The 23246-nt window shown below is 32.8% G+C and overlaps 1 protein-coding gene and 2 pseudogenes across 2 annotated transcripts in view; 2 read left to right on the forward strand and 1 right to left on the reverse strand.

Moving 5' to 3' along the window:
• Positions 1–11054: 11054 nt before the first annotated feature.
• Positions 11055–14565, reverse strand: LOC145589343 (monooxygenase 1-like; annotated as a pseudogene). The gene is made up of 6 exons (XR_014101646.1): positions 14456–14565; positions 13589–13735; positions 13420–13470; positions 13161–13329; positions 12053–12281; positions 11055–11814 (listed from the first exon to the last, which is right to left on the reverse strand). The product of XR_014101646.1 is annotated as a monooxygenase 1-like (transcript).
• A 3061-nt stretch (positions 14566–17626) lies between these two features.
• Positions 17627–23246, forward strand: part of LOC145587336 (general transcription and DNA repair factor IIH helicase subunit XPD-like) — a 10466-nt gene continuing 4846 nt past the window's right edge. Inside the window, exons 1-7 of the mRNA XM_081644064.1 lie at positions 17627–17729; positions 18183–19111; positions 21201–21283; positions 21426–21829; positions 22088–22281; positions 22439–22619; positions 22937–23061. Coding sequence (XP_081500190.1) covers positions 18969–19111; positions 21201–21283; positions 21426–21829; positions 22088–22281; positions 22439–22619; positions 22937–23061 — 1130 coding nt within the window. The 5' untranslated portion in view covers positions 17627–17729; positions 18183–18968. The remainder of the gene's footprint in view (positions 17730–18182; positions 19112–21200; positions 21284–21425; positions 21830–22087; positions 22282–22438; positions 22620–22936; positions 23062–23246) is intronic.
• LOC145590207 (general transcription and DNA repair factor IIH helicase subunit XPD pseudogene) lies at positions 18306–18926 on the forward strand (annotated as a pseudogene).

The following is a 23246-nucleotide window of genomic DNA, read 5'->3' on the forward strand; positions in this document are numbered from 1 at the left end:
TTTGGTGATTATAACTACTAATTAGTTTAACTTAATTCCAGATTATTTTGAACACTTAAATTCGTGTTTTAATTTTAAGATTTCCGTTCATTAATATTAATCCCGTTTTAATCCCGATCAGGTTCTGAACTCATCCGATTTTGATGAAAAAGTAGTGTTTTTCATGTGTAAACAACGTTTTAAGAAAGATTCATTACCTTTGGTAGTGAGCACCACCCTCTCGTGACCAAATTCGGCCTCTAAATATGATTTTAGAGCAGTTTTAGATTTTTACGAAGTTTTTTTATACTTAATATATTATCCTTGAGTTTAATTAATAAAATCAATTATGTTTAATGTTAATTAAGCATAAATATATGTTTTTATTGAAGTTTTAAGTGCTGGAAATAGTTTCTAAGTACTACTTTTGATGTTTTATAAAGAGGGTTTAATCACCCATTAAAAAGGGAGATTATTAGGGGTTTTTAAATAATTTTCATATTTTTATTAGACTTTGAACTTGCTGTAATTTCATGTATAAGAGTGTATTTTAAGGTTTTTATGAAGAAAATTTAAAGAACTATATATAAGCCTTTAATTTTAACTAAAGGGAAGGTTTTAAAGTGTTGTTTGATTTGGATTTTGAAGGTTTTAAAATAAGTTAGTATTGTTGTAAATTTGATTGATTGGGTATTGATTGAGATGTTATTGTTTGGTTTAGGAGAGGAATTTATTGAAGGTGATTTCTAGATAGTAAAGTGGCATACCAATTCGTTTATTCAAGGTACGTACAAGTTACGAAACCTTGCTTTTAGGTGCATGTTTAAGGACGGATCGAGAACTTAGTATCATGTATAGGAATGACTGAGTTAGATTGTTTGGTTATACATTGTGAATTTCATATGATGTGCACTATTTTATATTGCAAGTATTATTCGTGCTCTAATTATGCAAGGTGCGCTTAGAGGCAAAGGTATGTGATTGGTGTAAAGATTAATTTATTACTCATTTATGATTATGCAAACATGATGAGTAAAGGAAGAATTCAAGTCTTGCAAGACGAGGTTGAGGTTTTGGGGTGCCTTATGCACTCAAGGTGTTTATACACCGAGATAGTAAAGGAATAAATAATAAATGTTGTTTGTCACTAATAAATCAAGAATTGAAATTGGAAACTTGCCTTGTTTGATTGAATTGTGTTTGGAATGTTTGTATTGTTATGTATATGAGTCATCACTAAGTTTAAAGATGTAAATCACGTAAAGTGCAAGATGGATGAGCAATAAAACTCTAGATTGGTGCACATCTGGAGTAATGACAATCAGGGGTTGGGGTACATGGGGTATTAGCCGTGTACTTTTATCGAGGCCGTCTGATCTACGAGTCTCCTATTTCAATTATTTTTTTAAAAAACTAGGAGTTAGGTGAGATCTCATACTAACTACGGTCACGGAGTCGCGACCGTGGTTGTTGGATGTTTATTGATGCTTCCGAAAGGAGGCATGGGGTTTTTCTTTTATTGATGTTCCAAATGGGACATGGGTTGGACAATCTTGTCTATTGCTAAATCCAATGAAATAAATAAATGAGTTAGTTAATATCAACTAGTGAGGTCTTAATAAATTTGATAATTGAGTCATGTGTTGAGTCTGTATTTAATTAATGATGCTTATGCTTGATTATAAGTAGCATGTTAGGTATTTTCTTAATTTATTTCGCAGCTTGTATGTACTCAGCTTTGCTGATTGCGTGCTTTTGTGTGTGTCTTTCTTTGGTCACGGTCTTCGCCTTTCAATGACCCTGTGACGATCCAATTTTTACACTTGTAATATTGGGGAGCAGATTAACCACATGTTCTTATACATGCAACATCTATTTCTAGATGGTGGGATCTTGAATGAAGAGTTGGTTGCTTTTCTTATTTTATTTAGTATTTACAATTAAAGTTATTTAAACTCAATTTTGCTTTCATACTATTTCTATTGGTCTCAGTTTTGAATAAGGGCCTTAAGGGTTCCAAGTTGTAAGATTTAATTTGGTTTTGGTTATTGGTTTTGAAAGTTATATATATTTATTTTAGTTTTCCGCTGCTATTTTCTAATAAAGCCTTAACGTTTGAACACGTGGCGGTAGCACGCCAGTAATTCTCTTGAATATTGTTCAGGGTCCTCACAAGTTTAAAGAGAGAATTATTGGGGTGTTACAACGACCTTAAAAATGAACATTTAGTAAAAAAAATAAAATAAAAAATTAAACACGTAAAAATAAAATGATCATTTATTAACAAAAAACGAACACGTAAAAAAAATAAATATTTAGTAATAAAAAAATATGAATGTGTTAGTATGTTAGAAATGAACATTCATCATACAATCATAGAATAGCTTGACCATACCTATTAAAATGAACATTCCATAAAAATATATGAATACATTATATTAAATGAACATTTAGAGAGAAAAAAATAAGCTACGTAAACAAATTAACACGTTTAAAATAAATTATGAACATACATTTAGTATATTAAAAGTGAGCATGATTTTCTTATAGATTCAAATTCATTGTACATAATAATAAACAAAATATTATATATATATATATATATATATATATATATATATATATATATATATATATATATATATATATATATATATATAGGAGGGATCCGGTGAGAATAGGTCCATATGTGAGAATTCATACTTATATGAGAACTGATTAAAATTTAGAACATGTGAGTAAAAATTTAGAACATACGAGTTAAAATTTAGAACATGTGACTCAAATTAAAATTTTGAACATATGAGTAATAATTTAGAACATTTGTGTGAGTAATATGTTTAGAATATCTGATTTAAGAATTAGAACAAGTGATTAAAAATTTATAAAATTTGCTTTATGAAATTTTAAACATATGAGTAAAATTTAAAACATTTGATTTAAGATTATGAACATGTGAATAAAAATTTAAAACAAACTGATATAGAATATAGAAAGTGTGAGTAAAGAATTTAGAACATACGAGTAAAAAAATAGAACATACGCTTTAAAATCTGGAACATATAATTAAAAATCTGTTTTAAAATTTAGAACATAAAAGTTAAAATTTTGGAACAAGATAATTAAAATTTATGACATCAAGCTTAACTAATTTATGGTTTAGAACATGTGAGTACTAAATTAAAACATTTGATTTAATTCAGAACACCTAAAAAAAAAAAAGTTAAGAACATCAGATTTAAAATTTAGAACATACGAGTAAAAATTTAGAACATAAAGAGTGTTCTCACATAAGAAAAATTCTCATATAAGAAAAATTCTCACGAGAGCCTTCCCCTATATATATATATATATAAATATAAATATAAATATATATATATATATATATATATATATATATATATATATATATATATATATATATATATATATATATATATATATATATATATATATATATATATATATATATATATATATATATATATATATATATATATATATATATATATTTTTGTTCTTTTTTTATATACTAATGTTCATTTTTAGTGTACAAAATGATCAATTTTAAAGTATTGCATGTTCATATTTTTTTTTATTGAACACAAATTCGATTGTAATTATTTTTCTACTATTTGGTTTTAATCTAACAAAATTACGAACACAATCAAAATTTAAGAAGTATCTGAAGGTTAAGTGAAAGATTACATTCATTTCTTTGTAACAATTCAAACTAAAAGTATTACAAACACAAAGCTCCATATATGCTTGCATGAAAAAACAATACATCTAAAATTTCCTCCATTTTAGACCTTACAATGCTAAGTTGAGGTGATGAATCATGATGCATAGCTGACATAGCTACCAAAGAGGATTACAATAAATCATCATTTGCTACTTGCACTTGTAGTTTTATCTGCACAAGTATCAATTAGCAAGTGCCTCTTATAATAATTGGCTAACAAAGTGTATTATCTCATGAAAGCCCATTCGAAAGCCTAAATAAAAATTCTGTTTAACTACTAACTAACTATAGATATGATAAATCCTTCCATTCGGATTTGTTTTCCTATGACTTCTTTTGTAAAATATAATCATAAGATAACACCGTAATTCTTCAGCTATCCCAAGGACATGATAACGGCTACAAAGAAATTACTTAATACAACTACAACTCTCAATCTTATTACTTCCTTAAAAAAAAGGGTGTTGTTATTTGTCGCTCCCATTTTACCGGGTAACGCTCCCTTTTTTTCTTGAAATTCCAATTTTACCCCTAATATATAAATACGGTTTTTTCCTTCCCAACCAACATTTCTCACTTCTTTACTTCTCTCTCTAACTCTCTTACTCTCTAACTCTCTAAAACAACATTTTTTTTTTAAAAAAAAATTCAAAAATTGTTCTTCATTTTTTAAAAAAACAACAATCATCATAAACACAAAAGAAAATGGGTGATTCGAGGCGGATTAGGCTGAGATTCGGAGGGAGGACCTTCGGCGGCGCTGGTGGCGGCGGCGGAGGCGGCGGCGATGGTGGAGACGAGGTATTTTTTTTTTTTAATTTCGGATCCCAGGAACTTCCGCCCAAAATTTCCGGAAGTTCCATGGAGGATCCGGAAATTCCAGGCGGATCCTCCATGGAACTTCCGGAAATTTTGGGCGGAAGTTCCAATTTTTTTTTTTGGCCCGTTAATAAAATTGTTAATTTTATTTTTTTTTTCGGATTTTGTTTTTTTTTTTTTTGTTATTTTGAAATGTTATGGTGATTATTGTTGATATTATTATTATTGTTGTTGTTATTATTGTGCTTATTATATTTTGTAATGTAATTATTTTAAAAAATATGATAATTCTTATTATTTTGTTGATATTAGGTTTTTATTATTAATGTTAAGGTTATTGTTGTTGTTGTTAATTTGTTTTTTTTTTTTTTTTTGGATTTTGTTATTTTTGTTGTTATTTTGAAGTGTTATGGTTAGTATTATTATTATTATTGTTATTATTATTGTTGATATTGTTATTATTGTTATTGTTATTGTTATTGTTATTGTTATTGTTATTATTATTATTATCATTAGTGTTATTATTTTTAAAAATATGATTAGTATTATTATTAATCTAATTTGATATTAGGGTTTTTATGGTTATTGTTGTTGTTTAATTTTTTTTTTTTTTTTTGTTGTTGTTGTTGTTATAACAATATTATTATTAGTGTTATTAGTAATACTATTATTAATATTTTTAATTATGATTAGTATCATAGTTGTTGATATTAGTGTTATTATTATTGTTATTATGGTTATTGTTGTTGTTGTTAATTTGTATTTGTTGTTGTTGTTGTTGTTGTTGTTGTTGTTGTTGTTGTTAGTTATTGTTGTTGTTAAGGTTATATTTGTTGTTGTTAATTTGTATTTGTTGTTGTTGTTGTTGTTATTATTATTATTGTTGTTATTGTTATTATGGTTATTGTTATTGTTATTACTAAAATTGGATTATTTTTTAATTTTATGTAGATCGAGGGTTCTGGTGCTCGACATGCAATATCACGACGTCTGAATGCGTCTGTTAGGAGACAGACATCTCGATCTTCACCGGTTCAACCCGAGCAGCAGCAATACGGGTCTACTAGTGGTTGGTCGAGAGACCAACAGTCTGGTAGTAGTCGGCCCTTGTACTCTGCAAGTGGAGCACCCATATCTGACGAGGAAGACGAATGTTCGGCTAGTCATGCTGGTGACCGGGATGAAGAACAGGACCCTCAGGATTTCCATATGGTATATAGGGGTCAGTTTGGGAGATTTGTTGGTAGTGGGTCGAGTCAGCCTACTTCCAGCTCTGCAGAGGCATGGTTAGTGCAGGAACCGATGCCGGGTGGGCCTGAGGATGGGTCAGTTATCCCTAGTTTTGGCGGTCACGTGGCACGGTATATCTGGATGGAGCAGGAGCGTAGTGTTTTGCGCTGTTTGAGTAGGACAAAGTTATGTTCTGACTTGTTCACTTGGCGAGGTCGTCAATCTGTGGAGGACATTGCGGCGATTGATGCTAATTGGTTGTCTCACTTGCCCGGCCTGATGTTTAAGAGACTTGATTGGCCGTTGATTTCTGCTTTTGTTGAGAGGTGGCAGCCAGATACGAACACCTTTCACATGCCATTTGGGGAGATTACGATCTTGCTGCACGACGTGTACCACATACTTGGGTTACGGGTTGCAGGCAATATGGTGTCCACTACTCCTATCATGGACGTGTTACGGGACGCGTGCTCGGTCACCATGGATATGACTCCAGATGATCTGTCTGAGGTTTGCGGCACAAAGACCATTTGGCAGGGTAGTGGGGTGTTGACTGATAAGATTTTTGAGTCGACATTGGCGGTTGACCGGGATTTTAGTGAGCAGCTTGATGCATACTTGTGGTTAGTGCTTGGAGGTACACTGTTTGTAGACAAGAGTGGTAACCGTACGCATCCTTCCTTCCTCCACGAGCTATGTCACACGGATGTCCCTATTAACGAGTATGCTTGGGGAACAGCTGCACTAGCCTACTTGTATCGGCAACTGGGCACGGCATCACGGAAAGGTGCTGATTCGATTGCTGGTTGTCTCACGCTTCTGCAAGCGTGGATTTACGAGTACTTTCCGTGCTTTCGGCCACAGCAGGGTACCTTGACCCGGGATCTTCAATATAAATCCCAATTTTATGGCCACAGCAGGGTACCGATACGGCCGACCATCTCTGGTTTTGTTATAAGACGATTTCACCAATAAAAATCCCAATTTTATGGAAACACCATCAGCCCATGTAACAACATCGTCAAATGTAGGAAAAAACTTATCGGTGACAAAATTCCCACTATAATTCACACCGTCACCGCCTTCCTCAGATTCCATATCCTATACAAATTAAACAAAACATGCTTTATGTCAATATAATAATAATAAAAACAATAATAATAATATTAATTATAATAAAAATAATAAAAATAATAAAAACAATACTAATAATAATAACAATAACAATACTAATAATAATAACAACAAATACAAAACAATAACAATATTAATGATAATAAAAAATTATAACAACAACTACAAAACAATTTATAAGACCATAACATTAATTAATTAATAAATAATAATAATAATAATAATATTAATATTAATATTAATATTAATATTAAAATTATATTTCTACTAATTAATAATAACAATATCAACAACAACAACAATAAAAATAACAGCAACAACAACAATAATAATATCAACTACAACAACAACAACAATAATATCAACAACAACTACGATAATAATAATAATAATAATAACAATAATATTGATAATAATAATAATAATAATATTTTCAATAATAATAATAATAATATAAATAATAATAATAATAATAATGAAACATAAAATAAACATATTACTAATAATCATATTAATACAACAAAATTACATTAATTATCAAATACTAAATCACAACAATAATCACAAGACCACGAAAAAAAATACATAAAAAAAAAACTTAATAAACATAAAAAAAAATTAAATAAACGTACTTAACATTTAAAAAAAAAAAAAAAAAAAAAAATTGAATAGGGACATCCGCCTAAAATTTCTGGATGTCCCTAGGTACATCCGCCTGAAATTTTCGGATGTACTATGGAACATCCGGATTTTTTAGGCGGATCCCATCTTCCGCTTGAAATTTCCGGATGTTCCATGGTACATCCGGAAATTTTAGGCGGATGTCCTAATTACCGAAAAAAAAAACTTACAGAATGATCCGACGCATTCTCCGGCGTACGTATGTTCCACTCGCCGTCCATGACCCAAGACCCGTCGGAAAATTTAACGATTTTTGAAAATATAAAATTTAGGTGGTCGTGGGGACCGATTTGGTTGCAAGGTCGTGGGGACCGATTTTGGGAAGCTCGGGACAGCAATGTCGTGAAGTGAGGGGACCGTTTCATGTATTGTGTCCAAATGGGGAACAAGGTCCTTTTTATAACCCAAATTGCATAAAGGGCATAGTGGTCCATTCAAGTCAAAAAGGGAGCGTTACCTGGTAATTTGGGAGCGACAAATAGCAGTTGAGAAAAAAAAGGGTTTGTTTCCAACATTAAAGCAAGGTGCATTCCTAAAGAGTTGGTAGTTGTGGTTATTTATTGTTGGGTTAGTGTGACCCAAATTTAATAAGTCCAATTAATAATGTCTCAAGGTGTGCAATTTTTTTTAGAAAATTCTCGTATATTGAGATTTTGGTGGAGAATTATGGAATAATCTAGAATTGGTTAGTGCTTAGGAAGATTTTGGATTTATGTGGCAATTTAAAGAGCATATAGAATTTTCTACATACTTCTTCCATCTCCATACATCACCTATAAATACTCATAATTGGTTAATGCTCATAAAGATTATAGACTTATGTGTCATTTTTTTTTAAAAATAGTCAACCGACCAATACTATTTATATATACATTAAAATGAGGTGGTAAAGGTGGTTATTTATCTGTTACAACTTACAAGTTCTTGTAGGCTTGTAGCTGGCATTGGAAGTCTAGGCTGGAGTTTGCTACTTGGGCAACTCGTGTGAATCAAAATATTGGATTAAAATGTCATTCAAATAATTCGGAACAATGTCAGCCTAGTCAATTTATAATCTAAAGAAGCATTATATTAAAAAAAAAAAATTCCTGAATAGGATCAAAACAACAAATGCACATACAAATCGACAGATTAGATAGTGTTTAACAAACTAACTAATCATTATCCACATTAATTCAATTTGAGTATAGCCAAATTCACCATATGATCATGCAAATAATCAAATAGAAGAGTAATGTAACAATAATCATTTTAACACAAAAGAATTATCGGTTTAACACAAAAGAAATAATTAGAAATAAGAAATTTTGATACTTCATGTCCAAAATGCAAATGCCGTCCTAATTGTAGTTCATTTGAAGATCGGATAAAACGGTATTAAACTGTTATAATGAATTGCACGTAAAGTTTTCGCTGTGTTCAAAGTTTTGTTGCCGAACACGAATTAAGTTTGAGCCACAAGAAACTTGGATCACAATTCACAAGTTAAGACGCCAAAATTTTCAATTCTAATTAGATAAGATTTTGAGATAGCAATCCCATTCTAATTAGAATTTCAAAGAGGGTACGTAGATTAATATGTTCAATAGATTATAAATAGGGGTTAGAATTGAAATTAATAATAAAGTAAATGTTATGGAGGTTAAAAGAAAAAAAAAATGAAAATTATGAGTCAATTGAAGAATGGATTTGTAATTTTGTAAATTTTGTTGTTTGAGTTGAAAATTCAAAACATTTTCAACGACGACAACAAGAATAATCTAATTTTGTTCCCAAACGTGAATGAGCCCTCAAAACCTTTGATCAAGGTTATGATCCCTAACTCGATCGCGCTAACTTCCAACAACTATTTTCATGGAAAAATCAAGATGGAGTCGTGCTCATTAGCTACGACTTATGAGACAAACATATCGACGGAACCATTCCAACACCATAACCATAGCCAAAGACACCATATTTCCAAACCCTGCTTATCAAACTTGGTTTCGCCAAAATAAGCTAATTTTTGGTGCCATCATCGACACTCTAATCACTTTCCTCTTGTTTGTCAAACAAAAACTTCTCACGAACTTTGGGATATACTAGCTAAAACCTATGACAACCCAACACAAACCCGATCCAAGCAACAACCTGCAAGTTTGAAATCCCAAGAGAAAAGTGAGCGTTCGATCTCCACTTCTTTTTATTTTTATAATTTTTATTTTTTCATATATATATATATATATATATATATATATATATATATATATATATATATATATATATATATATATATATATATATATATATATATATATATATATATATATATATATACATATATCCTAAACTTTTACTCGTATGTTCTAAATTTTAAATCTGTTGTTCTAAACTTTTCCTTAGGTGTTCGAAATTAAATGAAATGTTTTAATTTAGTACTCACATATTCTAAACCATAAATTAATTAAGTTCGATGTCATAAATTTTAAATAACTTGTTCCAAAATTTTAACTTGTATATTCTAAATTTTAAAACGTGTGTTTTAAGATTTTTAATTATATGTTCCATATTTAAATTATATGTTCTATTTTTTTACTCGTATGTTCTAAATTCTTTACTCGCACTTTCTATATTCTATATCAGTTTGTTTTAAATTTTTATTCACATGTTCAAAATCTTAAATCATATGTCTAAATTTTACTCATATGTTTAAAATTTCATAAAGCAAATTTTATAAATTTTTAATCACTTGTTCTAATTCTTAAATCAGATGTTCTAAACATATTACTCACACAAATGTTCTAAATTATTACTCATATGTTCAAAATTTTAGTTTGAGTCACATGTTCTAAATTTTAACTCACATGTTCTAAATTTTTATTAAATTAGTTCTCATATAAGTATGATATATATATATATATATAGTCATGTTCTAATATCTAGTTTAAATAATTCTCTCTAGATTTAGGATTATTGATTCTATATTATATAATATGCCTTTGGAAGTACTGCTATTGAATTATTAAAATTAAACTAAATTTAGAATATATTATCTCCATTTATTGGATATTACTTCGTTTGTTTTTTTATTGAACCCTTTTCTTTTTGAGAAATAGCATACTACTGCATTATTCATTTAGATTGACAGAGAGTAAACAATGTTAGTGAAGACAACCAAATGATAATGATTGAGAAAGTGGACCGAATTAGCAAAAAATCCTTTTTGGACTCACCTAAGTGTTTTGAATTTCGACCCAAATCTATTCTTGTCGAACAGATTAATAATCATGTGGCAAATTTATTGACTATTTAACGAGGTTATAGCCATGAATTGTGCCTCGAATCTGAATACCTTGAGAAAACATTCTAGAAGACTGGAAACGATAAGATAATTTGGAAGAGCTTTGCCTTTCTTATGACTGTTGTACATCCATCAGATTGAACTAGGCTAGATGACATAATACGGTACTTAAAACTCGTTTGGAATTTCAACAATCATTACAGGATTCTATTACAGTATTGCACCAAAAAAAAAAATTCGCGTGCATCTTTTATGTTTAACTATAACTAGCTGTACAAAAATTATCTCAGTGGAAACAATGAATCAGAAAACCATGGGGAAAAAATTAAAAAAAAAAAAGACTAAAGTGTGACATATCCAAGTAATCCAACCCAGAGATATTGAAAATATTTACAATGACAGCACCAGAATGGCTTTAGAGTTTACCACAATCATATTTTGTGTGTTTTTGTGCATTTCGGAAAAAAACAAACAGGATTACAATGCACAGGAATCTTACCAGCAAAGAGGGATTTTCAACTAACAATAAGCCTGTGACATAAGTTTGGGTCGATAATAGTGCTACTCGCTGCCTCCTTTCCTTCAAATAGTCATCCAGAGCTTCCATAGCCTTCTGTGCTGACAAATGCATTATACTCCCGTTCACATCAAGAATGCATATCTTCTTTGATAAACATCTAGCCAGAACAATTGCATCTTCTAACGCTGCAGACCCACCCTGACCAATGAATGGGCCCATAACATGCCAAGCATCCCCAGCTACTGTTACAGTTTCTCTGCGTAAGTTTCCTGAAAGTAAATTCCATGGGGCTCGATATCTCAATCGTGTGAATGACAGAGCTTAAGTCAGTGTTCTCTATCATCTCCACGATATCCTTAGGTAAACCCATTGTTATGCTTAAGGTCAATTGTTTGATGGAAGCAGGATCCTTTGGCACATCAGCATCTGCTAAAAAACAGATTAGTTGTGTAGACTCAATCTTATTAAGAACATAATGTATTTTTCCTGAGATATATCATGTAATAAAACCATGACAATATATCTTGTAACAGATTTATAACCATGACAATATATCAGGAAGGTCATATATCAATAAAATTATTAAATTGAAATTGAAATGGTTGATAGGAAGGAAAAGATCTAAAGGGATTTTTGAAGAGCGATAAAATAGCTCCAGTTATACCTTTTTGTACCCCATGCAGCGCAACAAACCAGTATACTGTCTTATCATCAATTGGAAGTCTTCCAACTAAATGCTCATCTATTCTTACTCTCAAGAACTCAGGAGCATATCCATGACCATTTGGATATTTAGTCAGGCCTCTGATTGAACATGTGGAGAAAAGTCGAGTAGGCTTTAAGCCAATGTAATTTGCAATGATTGAGTTTGCTCCATCACAGCCAATTAACACCTGCTAGTCAAATTTGTAGATGTATAATTATTCGACAAAGATTCATATTTGAAATATTGGTAAGATAGATCAAAATACTAATACAGGTCTGTATAGTAAAATGTTTTACAAATTGGGGGAGCCTAAAATCTGAACAACAGAGTAACATAGATTTCAACTCCAGAAGGCATATGCATCAGTTACATATAAAGCCTAGATTACAACATTAGCGTTATCCCAATATCTTTAAAAATAATTCTCTCATATGTGTGGTAAGTAGCTTGTACATAGTCTATATACAGAACATTACCTCAGTAATCAGAGAAAGGTAATTACTGATTTAAACTTCGATCTAACATGCAATGACTATCTGTTACTGCACATAATGAAGGAAAAGTTCATACTGTATGGTTCTGAAGATCATGCGGATACATATCACTATATCAGTTCCTCAGGTCAAAATTGATACTTTTTTAGTTGTACAGAACCATGGCCAGCACAAAGCTGATAGTCCAATACAGCCTATACAAGATAATGATAGAGTATATAACATATTCCTGGGTCTCAACCATTACCTTAAGCTTTTGGTTGAGATGGTCCACTAACATGGTATCGGAGCCAACGTGACATAGAGGTCACGGGTTCGAATCTCATCACTAACAGATAACATTGCCAATAAAGGTTGCAAACAGTTGACAACTTGACATGACAAAACTCAGAAACATGGTGCAACAGTGCGACAACCAATGCAACACCATAGTAAGATAAACTTCTGCAATGTGAGACAGTCACTGCAGTCAGGCTAATTGAATAAATTTGATTAATATCAGAAGAATTTAAAGTGGAAATATGGTGAACAACTTGGCTCCATCGGAAAGTATATAGCAGAGACTGTAATACCTTAGCCCTGATTAAGCTCCCGTCATGGAGTTGAAGAACTGCATACGAACTTGATCTTTCAACATACATAGATACAACTTGGCAGCCAAAACGTATTGTCTCTAGTGGTAGCGCATTTGCTAGGGCTTCAATGAGATCAGTTCGTTTTATACAACGAGCCTCCCCTTCACTGTAACACGAGTAAACAAACTGCATCTTAGAAACATTTATAGAGGATCTTAGTGCAGTTAGACAAAACCAAAATAATTGTAATGATTACCACAAAAGAAACCTTTGTTCGACACTGGTCTCAGCCTGAACATCAACTGCACTGTAGGATACTGAAGGATGTTAGCAAGACAGAAACAAAATACTGAAAGTAAACAAATTTGAGTAATTCAGATGTCATGCAGCTGATTGGCATTTCAGAAATACAATAGCCTGGTCACCTTTGAAGTGCAACAGCAGTTGATCGAAGACTGGAGTCAAGGCCAAGCTGGTGGAGGGCACGCCAGCCATTAGGGAAAACACCAATAGCAGCCCCTGTCGCTCGCAGCGTATCTGACCTCTCTAACACCACACTCTTAATACCTTTCCTGATGCATACACAGCAGACATTACATTTCAGATAGCAACTTTGCCTCTTTATATCGTTTACATTACTTTTCATCCATCCTTCACTCAATTATGTAAACCATCATATTTCTTGTCTTTTTTAAAAAAAAAATAAAATAAAACTGTCTTCCTTACATGATACGAGTAGAAACTAGAAACCAAGCTACATCAACTTGGTAACATCCTATTCCTACACAATAATATGACCAGCCTCTAGCCAATAATTAGCAACCATGGACTAGTCAAGTATATTAAGAGGAACACCTAGCTAATCCCTAAAGTCTTATCTTAGATATACGGAGTATTTTTTTTTTTTTTTTTTCAAAACTAACCTCCTATTTAGTAATAGATACCTCAAAATAACCCTACAAAAACAATTTCCACAAAAATTGGAAGTGATCCCCTATGGCATGAAATCATGGAATTGGAAATGAATTTGTGTGTAAATTTTGTGAAAAATTTTGTATTACAATACCCTTGTTTATCCGAGGAGATATCGAGTGGTAATGGAATTTTATGAAAAAAATCACATAAATGAGGATAGAGTAGTCTATTACCAAAGTAGTGTACATGGGTTTCATTTACAAATTTACCCACAAATTCATTACTATTCTCATGATTTATGACCGCTAATCAAACGGGTAGTGAGAGTGTTTTATCATATATGTGTAACGTAGTGGTAAAACAGAAGTAAAAGGAACCTGTGGAGAGCAAGAGCAGTAGCTAAACCACCAATTCCACCACCAACAATCACTATATCTATCGCTTCCACTGCCATCAACCTACTTTTTTTTTTTATTTTTTATTTGGGATAAAATGGGACTAAAGATAAGAGTAAAGAGGTAGAGTTGTTCTTTCTCAAAAAAAAAAAAAAAAGGTAGAGTTGTTCATAAAATGCCAACCATAAGCTTAGTACGGAGATACCAAGGGGATATCAATGAGACTCTACAATAATTGTGATGTTGACTGACTAATTATTGGGTAAGTCTTTATCTATGTGTTTATGTGTCTATCATAATTTAATCCTCGTGTAAGATTTGAACCTTTCCCTCGAGGATGAATCCCGAATCAATGTATTATATAAAAAAATTACTATGGTACAATAACAGTACAAATAATATACAGTATAATACTTCGTATTAGGTAGTATCCGAGTCATGTGGGGGTTTTTACATTATACGGAATGTTGGACATTGCCAATGTAAATAATAAAAGAAGTAACTTCAATTCTCAACCCAGCTTCAACAGAGGGAGAAATATTTATAATAGCGGTCTTAGTTTATAGGCCGAACTTTAAGTTAATGAGTATATCAATATGAAATTGGTAGATATATATACGTAGTCCTCAATTTAGCTAAGTTTGTTCATTCAATGAGAAAACAGAAAAGCAAAACAAATGTAATCTTTGGAAAAGTATAGTTACATGACTTACATCTATATACTTATATTATTCTATGAAGTTTTCCATTCAGAATCAAAGTTCATTTAATGAGAAAACGGAAAAGCAAAACAAATGAAATCTTTGGAAAACTAAAGAATATTCAGGGAGATTTTTTACCCACAATTTTGAGAAATTTCCTCACAAAACACAGTTTGTACCCATTATCTAATAATATTAATCCTTAACAAACCCATTAAACAAGACCAGATACTATCACACCATATACAACAAATTCAAAAATAATGGAAAATATATATATATATATATATATATATATATATATACTGAAAATAAAGAAACAAGCCAGATGTTTAAACAAAATTGACAGAAGAGATATGACAAAAGAGGGCAGAAAAACCTTCAAAGGGGAGCAATAATCAATTGAAATTGTAATTTCTTTCTCCAATAGTGTGACTGCAAGTCTGTAAACTGTCAAGAGGTAGCATTTGTGAAGGGATTGAATCCTGAACACAAATAGAAGTCCAAACTTTCTTCATAAGAGTGCAATTAGCCATAAAATTGTCAAGCATTTTCGGGTTAATCACGATATTCCAGAAGGGATAGTTTCGTTTGCTTGGCTAAGGGTTATAAACTTGCAGAATAAGTTTAGAAAAATATACTGTAGTAACCAGATAAACTACATCTAAATCTGTTATTAACATCAGATCTCAGATCAAAAGAAAGATACTTCCACAGTTCCACCACATACAAAAAGTAGAAGCTCCTTAACCTTCAGTACTCAAAAACGGATGCAATTTTTTGATTTAGCTAAGGTAAGGTAGGCGAATAATTTTCGAGCTTTGGTATTAATACTGGCTCAAAAACATCCTCTCCTAATAAAAACACCAACAAAGAACTCAATATATGCATGCCGTCGATAAACCTTTGGAGAAACATGCTTCGATCCTAGAATTCTTGACAAGGTTTACCATCTTCGCCTGTATTTCATTTCAGGCCCGGTAGTCTTGACAAAATTCACCATCTTTCCATCAATCCTGGCATTGCGAAAGAATTCTGCTAATTGTGTATCATCTTCATCTCCTTCTTCATACTCAAGCGATACATTGGTAAGCGAATGCCGCCAACTATTGATATCCAGAGACTTCCAACAACAACATTTTTTCTTGCCTTCCAATGGCTTCTCATATGTAAACTGAACAGAAAAAGAAAAGTTTTTTCCACCATCCATTAGCCTTTCTTTCATCCTTTACTATCTCTGCAATTAATTCTCTCAAACCCATGTAATATTACAGTAAGCCAACAATTCATAGATTTCATATTATCTGATACAAAAATGCCATGAATTGCTGACACACGAATCTCAACCATCAAATGCTTGACACCATACAGTGGAGAGCAGGACTTCAGCCTCACATTTTCTGGAATTATAGCATCCTTCATTGGCACAAACAAAAGCACCCCCATGAAAAAAACATGAACACGTATAAGTATCATGTAGTATGAAACAGATCAGCTAAATAAGAAGACTTATGTCCTTGGTAAAGGATTATTAGAGAATTAATCAACAGGAATTCTTGGTTACCTTAATAGTTGCAAGACGGAGAGAGAATTTTTCAGTGTGACTTAGCCTAGCAATTAACTTAATGAATCCAAGATAGCATTTTTCATCCTCGAAGCCAGTATCTAGGTCAACAATAGCATATGTCAATTTCAAAGCTGGGCCCTTTGACACCAAAGATATGGCACCTTGTCCCCAATAAGAGAACGATTTTAGGTTAGGAGTATCAATTTTAACTTCTACAGTCAATAAAATCCAAGTGGACGAGGCGTTCACTTGAAATCTCAACGTACTCCAAATAATGACACTTGCTTAAACTCAATTGTTCCAGAGCAGGAAGATTTTCTAAAAAGACACCCAGGTCATGATCATCCAATAAAACATAGTCTAAGTCCAAACTTTTCAAATTCTTACAGCCTGAAACGTCTATTTCACATAATTGATCACCCAAACAACCCCCATACCAGTATCTGAAATCCAAAAGGCTTGATAACTTTATTTCAATCACTTCCAAATCAGCTTCTTGTAGCCAAACATCTACTCGCTGTAGTTTGGGAGAAAGGCTAAAAATTTCAAGTCTAGTCAACCCACGGCAATTTCTTAAGTAGAAACTTTCTAGATTAATGCAAATTCCAAGAATTACCTCCATTACTTCCTCATCCAAAAAAACATCATTTAAACATAACTCCCGTAATGTTCATGACCAACAAAATCCTTTTGTCTACTACAACTTGCAAAAAGGATAAACTAGTCCATTCATGTAAAAAAAAGGGAGCGTTAATATGTAAAATGGGAGCGACGTTTGATTATTGATGATATAAAGACCCGCCCATTTATTTATTAGACGGATCTAACCCATATTATAACTATGGCGGGTCATGGGTTTTAAAGGCCTCCGTTCCTATTTCCTACCTCTCTCAGAGTCTCAGACTCTGAGTTATTCGTTGAAGCGCACTCAACGTTCTCCATTGAAGCGTTCTCCGTTGTTGTATCCCCCATTGAAGCAGCTTCTAAGGTAAGTTGTTTGTTGTTGTCATCATCATATCAATTTCACAATCTAGGGTTTATATTTTAATTTAATTATCAGTGCTTTAAGTTTACGGTTCGTAAATTCTTAGATTATGAAACATCATATCCAAAAGATAAGAAATTTATGAGCTTAATTTGATTATTGAATCAAATATCCCTAAAATTATGTACGAGATAATTCAATATGAAATCAAATCTCTTTACCCTGGGCCTAGGGCGGCTGCCCCTCCTGCCCTGCCTCAGGGACGGGCCTGATAATTTACTACTTGTTGGTTTCCATCAATGATTCTTGGGTTGATGTATGTTTGTTTCAAGAAAATATCTTTATGGTTTACACTTAATTAATTTGTACATGTGCATTCATTCATATTTTTCGTGTGTGTGTGTCTGATCATACATTTGAACTGTTGTTAAATGGGGTTGCTTTTTATAATTTCAGAAAACCAATGTAGAAGCTTGATTTGGCTAGTGTATTTGGTGGGGTTGCAGTGATTTGTGGGTGAGATCAAGCATTGAAAACCCACTATAATATTAAACCATTGTTCAAAGTGGGGAGATCGAGATGAAGTTTGAAATAGAAGACATTACAGTTTACTTCCCATATGACCACATTTACCCTGAACAACATTCCTACATGGTCGAACTCAAGCGAGCCCTTGATGCCAAGGGTCATTGCTTGCTCGAAATGCCCACTGGAACTGGAAAAACAATTGCCCTTTTGTCCCTTATTACTAGTTATGCTCTTTCTAAACCTATCAAACTCATTTACTGCACTCGAACGGTTCATGAGATGGAGAAAACCCTAGCAGAGTTGAAAATGCTCTATGACTATCAAGTTTGTCACCTTGGCCCCTCAGCTCAGCTTCTTGCAGTTGGGTTATCTTCTCGTAAGAACTTGTGCATAAACCCAGCTGTTGTCTCTGCTGAAAATCGAGATTCTGTTGATGCTGGTTGTCGGAAGCTCACAGCCAGTTGGGTTAGAGCTTTGGCAATCGAAAATCCGAATATCCCTACATGCTCCTTTTTTGAGAATTACGAGAAAGCTAGTTTTGATGAATTTTTGCCCCTAGGAGTTTATACTCTGCAGGATTTGAGAGCATTTGGCAAGCAGAAAGGATGGTGTCCATATTTCTTGGCACGACATATGGTGCAATTTGCTCATGTTTTGGTGTGCAGTTACTAGTATCTACTTGATCCAAAAGTTGCCGGGATAATATCAGAAAAGATGCAATGTGAGTCTGTGGTTGTTTTTGATGAGGCTCATAACATTGATAATGTCTGCATCGAGGCTCTTAGTGTCAGTGTGAGAAGACAAACTCTTGAAGGTGCTACCAGAAATATTTCTAAGATGTATCAAGAGATTGAGAGGTATTTAAATTTTTGTTTGCAAGCTGCCTTATTAATTGTTTATGACCCTTGAGTTTCAATCAACCTTTCTTATCAGTTAGTCCATTGTGTTAATGCTGGTCTGCATTTATATTTGTTTGATGAATTGTAGAGAGTATAGCGAATATCCTCTTGGACAAAAAAGTTTAATGCTGAAGTTGCCTTTTGTTTGCAATTGGCAGAGATATTGTCATTGTATTCTTCTCAAATCACTAATGAAAATTTGATCTTATAACAGCTCTTGACTGTCACGAGGTTCAAAATTTACAAGTTTGTAATTGAATTTATCCTTAAGCCATAGTAATATTCTTTGCTGGACTTTATTTTACATAATACTTTTGGTTGCAACCCTTTTGCTCTCCTTGTTGGTATATTAGCCAGCCTACTACGTACTCCCTCCGTTTTTTTTTTAAGTGACACACTTTTCTTATGCGGCCGTTTTTTTTTTTTTAAAGTGACACTTCATCTTTTAGAAATCTCTTACATTTTAATAATATACATTCACCTACCAATGGTCCCACTATCTCTTAGTTTATCATTTTCTCACTCCTCCCATGATCCCTACTTCCTCTCACTTTTTTACTTTATCATTTCCCACTCCTCCAACCTACCCCACTAACATCTTATTTTATTAAAGTCAATAAAATCTCCTAAAACTCCGTGTCGGTCAAACTGTGTCACTTTAAAAAAAATGGAGGGAGTACTCAATAATGTTCGACTATATCTTACTGTGCCAAAACATGCTACGTAGATTTGAGGTTGATCTAGGCTGTGTTTTGTAATGAAAAATTGTCCAGTGTAAAGCTAGTGAAGTTGTAAGATATTGCCTTTCGTACGATTGAGGCTCAACCGGTTAAAATTATGGTTGCATTCATCTCAATGATCCAATATTGTTAAGCCCATCTATGGCAGAAAGCATTCAGTGCTAAATTCATTTTGAATTTGGCTTAAGCCATAATATGAGCTTTGTTGCTGGACATTATTTGTTTGATAAATTTGGGGCTTGCTTGCAATCAATTGTTCTCCTTGTTGGGATATTAGCCAACATGATAAGTAATAATGTTGGACGGTTTCTGTTGGTGTCAAAACATGATTCTTTGAGATGACTATATGAGGTTGATCTAGAGTGAGCTTTGCTAAGGAATTTGCCTTAGCTGTCTTATTAGTATTCAACAAAGTGTAGCAAATAATATTGAAGAATAAAATTGTAAGATATTGCCTATATTGCTGTGGCTAAATCAATTGTGGCTAGGTTGCATTCACCAAAGTGACCCAATGTTCTTAAGGCCAACAATGGAGGAAGGATTTGGTACCAATTTTGTTGCCGGATACTTTTTAGGGTTTTATAGTTTTTTAGGGCATACTTTGATTGTGGGTAGCTGGTAGCATAGTTAGGAAGTGATAAAAAGTCAAATTAATGAAAGTTAGGGTGGTTAGAGGTGGTGATGAATGAAGTGATATTAAAGAGGATGTAACTACCCCAATTTGTGGGGTAATTACTTATCTATATCTCCCTTCTCATCAAAACACTACTACATCTTCTCAGTTTGATATTACTCCACTAATTTATTGCCCAAAATCAATTATGCGCTTACAATTATGTTATCTCAAACCTATAGATATTTTATATAGTTGCCTAGACAGAAATTGATACTCCCTCCACCCCCAATTCTTGGCAACATTTTCTTTTACACGGTTTTCAAGACAGTTTTTTGATCATTATTATCTTAAAATTTGTGTTAATAAAATTTATGAAATTTACATATTTAGAAACTATACTCCATGATGAATCAAATAAGATTTCAATGATAGTCTTTTGACTTATATATTAATCAGAATGAATGGTCAAAGTTGTCAAAGTTTGACTCTAAAAAAGGAAATGGGGCAAACAATAAGGGACGGACGGATTGCTTGTATTTGATGTTGTCAGTTGAAAAGTTAACAATCTGTTGTTTTAGCTTACTAGTTTATGAGTATATATTAATTGATTATGTAATCCATTTTATGTGGAAGGTTAGTTTATGAACTAATATTAACTTATTATTGTTCTATCATTTGATGTGTTGGGAAGGTTCAAGGCCACAGATGCAGGTAAACTTCGTGCAGAGTACAACCGCCTTGTTGAAGGGTTGGGCCAAGGGAGAAATTTACCAAGTATGTCATTGTTGTATAGGAATTTTATTTTAAAATATCTATTATTTATCCAGGTGATGGCATTGCCTTACGATTCACTGAATGCTTCTGGTGTTGTTTTTGTTGTTATTATTATTATTTATGTATTTACTTTTTTCTCCAGATGGAGATACTTGGCTTTCCAACCCAGCTCTTCCTGATGATATTCTGAAAGAGGCTGTACCTGGGAATATCCGCCGAGCAGAGCATTTTTTGTCAGTTTTGCGGAGATTGGTGCAATATCTCAAAGGCCGGCTGCTAACTGAGAATTTTGAAAAGGAGTCGCCTGTTTCTTTCGTAGCATCCCTTAATTCTCAAGTTGGACTCGACCAAAAAACCTTGAGATTTTGTTATGACCGCCTGCACTCTCTTATGTTGACACTAGAAATAACTTATACAAATGAGTACTTAAATGTTCAGACAATTTGTGATTTTGCAACACTAGTAAGCACATATACGAGGGGTTTCTCAATCATCATTGAACCTTTCGATGAGAGAATGCCTGATATCCCTGATCCTATACTCCAGGTTGGTTTAAACGTTATTCATGTGTATAAAAGTGCTAGCCTGTTGTATAAAGTTAATGGTCGTTCTTGCTCCTTCTCTTTGTTTTTATAACTGTTCTCTGTTGTAATGTTATTACTATCTACTGTCCTCATGTTGAATTTTCCTTAAGTCTTAGGTGTTTCATTTCTGTATTGCTTGCCTTTTTGTATTTTTTGTGCTTTTAGATTTCATTACGTGCGATTCTCTTTAAAATTTCTTTTGTTCTTTGGAATTTTTCAGCTGAGCTGTCATGATGCTTCACTTGCTATAAAGCCTGTATTTGAACGCTTCCAGACAGTTGTGATTACCTCAGGAACTCTGAGTCCTATAGATCTGTATCCTCGCCTTCTTAACGTCAATCCTGTAGTCAGTCGAAGTTTCACCATGTCCTTGACTAGGGAGTGCATATGTCCGATGGTTCTAACTCGTGGAAGGTAAAAGCTTTAGGCGCTATCTGCATTCTTATTTTTTGCACTGGAAATTTTACTCTATTTTGTGCGAAGTTTTGAGTGAGAATATATATCTTTGATTAACAGGTAAATATCTTTGTCTCTTGGCTGGTGACTAATTTAGTTTGTATGTTTGTTTCAGTGATCAACTTCCCGTCAGCACAAAGTATGATATGAGAAGTGATCCAGGTGTTGCAAGGAACTATGGAAGGCTACTACTAGAAATGGTTTCTGTAGTTCCTGATGGAATAGTATGCTTTTTTGTCAGCTATTCATATATGGATGCCATTGTTAATACTTGGAATGAAACTGGAATTCTGAAGGTATAGATGATGATTAAGCATCATGTTTCCTTACTTTCTACATTGCCTGATCTCTTTCTTTTTTTTTTTTTTTTTTTTTTTTAAATTTTTTATTTTATTTTCAAAAAAAATCCGGCTGTTTGCTTTGTGAATTAATGCGTTGATGCTTTATACAAAATAGTCTTTTATTGAAATGTTATCATGTTTATCAGTGCGTGTTTAGTGTTTAACTGGATCTTACTTCATAGAGTTTCTTTATCTTTCTTCTGGATAAAGATTTTTAATACTTGAGGGATGGGCTTCCTTAATAACAACTCAACTGTTTTTAATTTTTGTAGGATATAATGCAGCATAAGCTTGTATTCATTGAAACTCAAGATGTCGTGGAAACAACATTGGCTCTAGACAACTACCGCAGGGCTTGTGATTGCGGGAGAGGTGCTGTCTTTTTCTCTGTCGCTAGGTACTTTAGCTATGTGCGATATATATGTCATCTTCTGTCAGTAATTTCAACTTTTGGAAAAGTAACTACTCGTACGTTTGAAGTTGGTTTCTTTGGGCTTGACACTTAACTATTATAATTCCTTTTAGCTTATAAATTGACAACTAGAGGTGCTTTTAGCAGATCAGGTTAGTGTGAGCCTATTC

The sequence above is a fragment of the Chenopodium album genome, chromosome 17 (genome assembly GCF_948465745.1).
Source record: "Chenopodium album chromosome 17, dcCheAlbu1.1, whole genome shotgun sequence".
Classification (NCBI taxonomy): Eukaryota; Viridiplantae; Streptophyta; class Magnoliopsida; order Caryophyllales; family Amaranthaceae; genus Chenopodium; species Chenopodium album.